The sequence below is a fragment of the Odontomachus brunneus genome, unplaced genomic scaffold (genome assembly GCF_010583005.1).
Source record: "Odontomachus brunneus isolate Ranch 3 - 2012 unplaced genomic scaffold, Obru_v1 Obru_scaffold_121, whole genome shotgun sequence".
Taxonomy (NCBI): Eukaryota; Metazoa; Arthropoda; class Insecta; order Hymenoptera; family Formicidae; genus Odontomachus; species Odontomachus brunneus.
The window spans coordinates 169,490-175,253 of record NW_022639571.1 but is presented as its reverse complement, the minus strand read 5'-3'; the positions used below and the strand labels follow the sequence as shown (position 1 = coordinate 175,253).

The following is a 5,764-nucleotide window of genomic DNA, read 5'->3' as shown; positions in this document are numbered from 1 at the left end:
TTTGTCATAGACAGATTAATTTGTTACACTGTACAACGTGTTATTCGGAATATTATTGTATTGACCATGTACAGATATTTCAAGGTTTGCATGAGCAAAAATGCCAACAGTTTGTTTTATATATCAACACTAATATCGTGACTAGTGTACACAAATTCACTGACATAAAATTCACTAAACTTATAAAAATACCTTTTAGTCAAAGAATATCTTTTAATGACATGAATACATTTATTAGATTATATGGGCGTCCTACCGGAAGATACAACAGTATAGCTGCAATATATTATAAATATTTCTACTGTGATTATGTATCAGGACCGCTAACATTATATTATGGAATGAAGAATGCTGGTTTGCTAGAACCAGTTATTTCAACCGCACGTTTAACACTTGATTTTAAATACGTTATTCACGTGGTAGCACTAAATTCTTTAGAAAAGGAATATATAAATGCTTGGGAAATATTTATACATCTCACGCGTTACATAAAGGATCTAACAATTATACTAGTAGGACCAAATTTTGAGCAGGAACATTATGACAAAGAACTTTGTTCTTTCTGCAAGCACAGATGTACAATGCTTCATATTGAAATTTATAGTACATTTTACCATATGTATGTGGCCGGTCCGTCTTTTAAAAAACCAAATATAATTGTAGAATTTCAAGCAGATTTTAGTAATGAGTGGACATGTTCGCGGAGCATATTTTTATCACGGATTAGACACTGTCCGTTAATTTTAACTACCACATCGGAAGAAAAAGCACAACAGAACGTGTCTATTTTAAAACAAATTTTAGGTTCGCATATACATCCTCTCTATAATACTCCAAATCCTTTTAGATCTTGGAGGCCATGGCGAGATTTGGAGACTGATTCTGTATATTTTCGTAATGATTATGTAACTTTCTATTGTAACACAAGTATTTTATGAAGAACATACTGAATGGTTTAGAGCATTTGAATAAGATTTTAGCATATATAATATAAAATATGTGTTGTTTGTACAATCGAATTATGAATATTTTAATAAAAGGCACTTTTCATTGTACTTGCGATGTTTCTATTTAATAGTCATTCATAATAATAAACGAATATATTAGATACATAGAAACTTCTTAAAATAGAACGTTTAATTTGAGTAGGAAAGTAACAGCTTGAAAAATTGATTTTAAAAATAGGATGCAAATATTACAGTATAAAATTCATATTTGGATTATTAAAAATTGTTTTATAACGTGTTTAAATCTAGTGTATATTCTTGCACATTCTATTTGCGTAATAAATACGGAAAGTTAAAATTTATGAGCGTTGCAACACGATTACACAATGTTTTAACAGTACATGTTATCTTTAATTAAGAATCAATATTCTGATGTGGAAATACGGAGCAAAAATGCTGTATGAATTGTAAAAAAAAAATTTTTGGCTTACCATAAATTAAATTTAAAAAGCCTAATAAATTTTATATTCACCATTAGTATTCGATTCACCATAATAGATAGATAATATTTATTGAAATATAGTTTATTATCTTCTATAATTAAACAAGTACAGAGAAAAGTATAATGTAAATACAAAAATATGTTATATGGAAAATTGAATATAATCGCAAATAATAATTTCTTTCGACATTGTATTGGTTATTACAATTTCGTTATTACTCTAACTGAGCTGTAGAATAATAAAATTTTAGATTTAGTTGTAAAACATCTTTTACTTAGTTTGTATAAAAGTTTCCTATAATGGTATCTATATAAATTTAACTCAGATAAGTTTTAGTATAACATAATTCAATATTTAACACAATACAAATTTTTCATATATTATTGCGCCTTAGTTAGAATACGTATATAATTGGGTTTGTACGCATAAAACATCATCATCAGTAAAACATACATAAAACAAAAATAATTCAACTCTTACTTTCTCAATGTATTAACAATAGTTTCAAAATTTGAAACTTTCACCTTTTCGTTGTGCTTTTTTTCTTGTTTTATTATTTACATATGATAAAAACTTATGAATATATCATACCTGTTTATTTGTGACGTTCTATTTAGTGTAACGGTTATTCACTATGACTGCAAGATCATTTTTTCAGTGCAATAAGCCAATATACACAAGTTATATGTAATAAAAATTTATAAGAATCCCATGCGCGTCTATTTGCAACATTCTGTTCAATAACGGTGTTCGTAGCTCGATACATTTTCAAATAGTTGTCAAATTAGTTTGTCAATATTAACTGTAGCGGACTAGAGGACTTCTTAATGTCGTCTCTACAGTCGTCTGCTATAGATTTGAATTGTGAACAACTCAGTTATAAATCTACTGTGGACAGACAAATACATTATTTCTATTACAAGAAGCTATATGTTTCCCACTTTATTTTTAAATTGATATCATACATAAAAAAAATATTCTACCATGAGTTATTCATCTGAAGTTATTGATTTGACGGACAGTTTACATATTAGTAATTATAATCATTTTTTATGAAAACATGTGTCACGTCTGCAAGAAATTAAACAATGGATCTTTTATATCATGTTAAATGTGTGATATAATCTCTTATTGCAACCGTGAGCATAAATTGTTGCACCATCCTCAACATATGCAAATTTGTGAATATATAAACGGATTTTTACGAGATAATCATCGACGCCGAGACTGTGCTTTAAGTTTAACTAATTGGATCCAGTTAAGACAACAATTTCTAAGCACAATTAAAAAATGGATTCCACGTAAACTAAAGTTGTATGAAGAAGAGATGATTCTTTTTGCAAAATCATGCTCTATTTGCCATAGACAGATTAATTTGGAACATTGCAGAACGTGATTCGGACTATTATTGCAGTGGACATATACAGATGTTTCAAAGTTTGCATGAGTCTAAATGCAAACAATTTGTATTGTATATCAACATTAATGTCGGGACACTTACATGCGGCCTGCGTGCGTCAAAATTCAATAAATTTCCTGTTAAGAAAAGACTTTTTGATAACATGGTAACATTTATTACAACATATTTGCGTCCTTCCCCACGAAGTAGCACTCTAGTTGCAATGAACTCTCGATATTTCCACTGTGATTATGCATCAAGACCGTTAACATTCTACTTATAATACAAAACATTCTACTTATAATACAAAACATTCTACTTACAATAAAAAATGTTGGTTTATTAGATGCATTATTCTCAAACATGTATGAATCTAAAGATAATAAACATGATAAATTTAAATATGTTATTCACGTGGTAGCACTAAATGCCTTAGAAAGGGAATATTTAAATGTTTGTGAAATCCTCTTACATCTCTTACATCACATAAAGGACCTAACAATTGTATTAATAGGACCATTAATAGGACAATTGTATTAATTTTAACAAGGATCATTATGATGTAGAAATTTGTGCTATTTGCAAGAACAGAAATGCAGTGATTCATGTTGAAATTTATAATACATTTTACCATATATATGTAGCCGGTCCGTCCCTTAAACAACCAGATGTAATTATAGAATTTCAAGCAGATTTTAGTAATGAGTGGACATGTTCGCGGAGCATATTTTTATCACGGATTAGACACTGTCCGTTGATTTTAACTACCACATCGGCAGAAAAAGCAGAACAGAACGTCTCTATTTTAAAACAAATTTTAGGTTCGCATATACAACCTCTCCATAATGGTCGAAATTCCTTTAGATCCTTGAGACCATAGAGGGACTTGGAAACTGGTTCTGTATATTTTCGTAATCATTATGTAACTGTCTATCGTAACACATTTATTTTATGAAGAACATACTAAACGATTTAAAGTATTTGTATAAGATTTTACTATTACGTTGATAACATTTCTGTATATAATATAAAATATGTGTTGTTTGTACTAACAAATTAGGAATATTTTTAATAAAAGGCATTTTTCATTGTACTTGCAATGTTTTTTATTTAATAGTCACTGATAATAATAAACAAATATATTAGATTCATAGAAACTTCTTAAAATAGTACGTTTAATTTGATTAAGAAAGTAACAGTTTAAAAGTATAATTTTAGAAATAACATATATTACAGTAAAAGAAAAATATATTTGGATTATTAAAAATTGTCTTGAAATGTATTTATCTTAAAATCTAGTGTACATTCTTGCACATTTCATTTGTAATCTACCCGTACCTTCATTCTGAATGCATTACATACCGCTCATCCGACAAAATTTCGAAATAATTAAGCAATCAAGAACTTCAAGTCATACCTCATGAAACATCTGTACAAACGCAATCCTGAATCACGTCGACCAAAGTGCATATGACCAAAGTACACATGAATCACCGAATGCCATCTCCTATCATGCAACCCAATCAAAGGTTTCCGCATTTTTCTCTAATTTTCTCCAATCCAAGCTACTATTCTCATTTCCAGCACGTCATCTCCGAGCAATCCAGGAATAGTTATCTCCGAACTTCCTAATTTCCAAACCAAGTCGATCCTTATAAAAGTCTCAACTCGTACCCCTTCGGTAATATAACATCATACACGCTATACACTATACGCAGTACTCTTCGACGCAATATTTCTCGTTGATTACTTGGAAATTCGTCGTTCCGTAAATTTTTCGTGGACTCTTTCATCGCTCTTCCGGATACGCACTCTAACATTCTGCCGCCTGAAACACATCTCGCTTACTTTACATCAACCCAACGGTGAGCCAAGCGATTCTGCACTCCGAAACAAAGGGCGAGATTTAACCGAGCCTACTCCACCCAGAGTACGCACCTCGAAAGTAAGCCATCCATTTTATTTTATCTTATCCATTTGGTCGCTATCAGTTTTTATTATTTTCAATAATTCCGATGAGTTCAAAGTTCTATTTCGTCCTTCAAGACTCACCCTACTCCCTGTCTTCTTCACCCCATATAAATCCGGAAGACTAACTTCCACGCACACATCCACTCTTACACATACACTCTCATACTCACACATTCACACACATGTAGACTTATACACCGCGACTCATTGTAAACCAGCACGCGTATATATTGGCTAAGTCAACATAATCATTGTAGAAATACCTACAATCGGTTAAAATAAAAATAGTGAGATATTAACGGCACATAAGGAGCAAGCACGGATGCTATTAAATACTAATATTACTTTTTAATATTAATATGATTGTGGGAGGATAAAATTATCCAGTATGTTAAACGCACGTATCGAAATTTTTTCTTCGATTATCGTACACGGAGAATCAACCTTTCATACTTAGACCGATCCTTGAGTCCCAATTTTTAAATATATATTTTTATTAAAATCCCAAACCCCATTAAACCGAAGACTCAAATAGATTCCTTATATATATTGCGAAAAAATTGCCTCCGCTAGGACTCCAACCTGGAACCTCCCCACTTTCCGGGCGGGAGTTCTGGCGGAGGCAATTTTTTCGCAACATATATAAGAAATTTATTTGAGTCTTCGGTTTAATGGGATTTTAATAAAAATATATATTTAAAAGTTGGGACTCAAGGATCGGTCTAAGTATGGAAGGTTGTTGATTCTCCGCGTATGATAATCGAAGAAAAAATTTCGATACGTGTGTTTAACATACTGGACAATTTTATCCTCCCACAATCATATTAATATTAAAAAGTAATATTAGTATTTAATAGCACTAACAAGTAAACCTACGGAAGTGTCACTCTCCGATTTTTTTGAAATTTGGATATGTTATAATACATGAAAAAGTAAGGGATACG

The 5,764-nt window shown here is 30.8% G+C and overlaps 1 protein-coding gene across 2 annotated transcripts in view; it reads left to right on the top strand.

Moving 5' to 3' along the window:
• LOC116849614 overlaps positions 1 to 1,502 on the top strand; it is a 2,537-nt gene extending 1,035 nt beyond the window's left edge. Inside the window, exon 3 of one of the 2 annotated variants that reach the window (XM_032826936.1) lies at positions 24 to 1,502. In XM_032826936.1, the coding sequence (XP_032682827.1) occupies positions 24 to 938 (915 nt within the window). In that variant the 3' untranslated portion in view covers positions 939 to 1,502. The remainder of the gene's footprint in view (positions 1 to 23) is intronic. The other variant, XM_032826937.1, reaches the window with a different exon arrangement.
• The last annotated feature ends 4,262 nt before the right edge of the window (positions 1,503 to 5,764 follow it).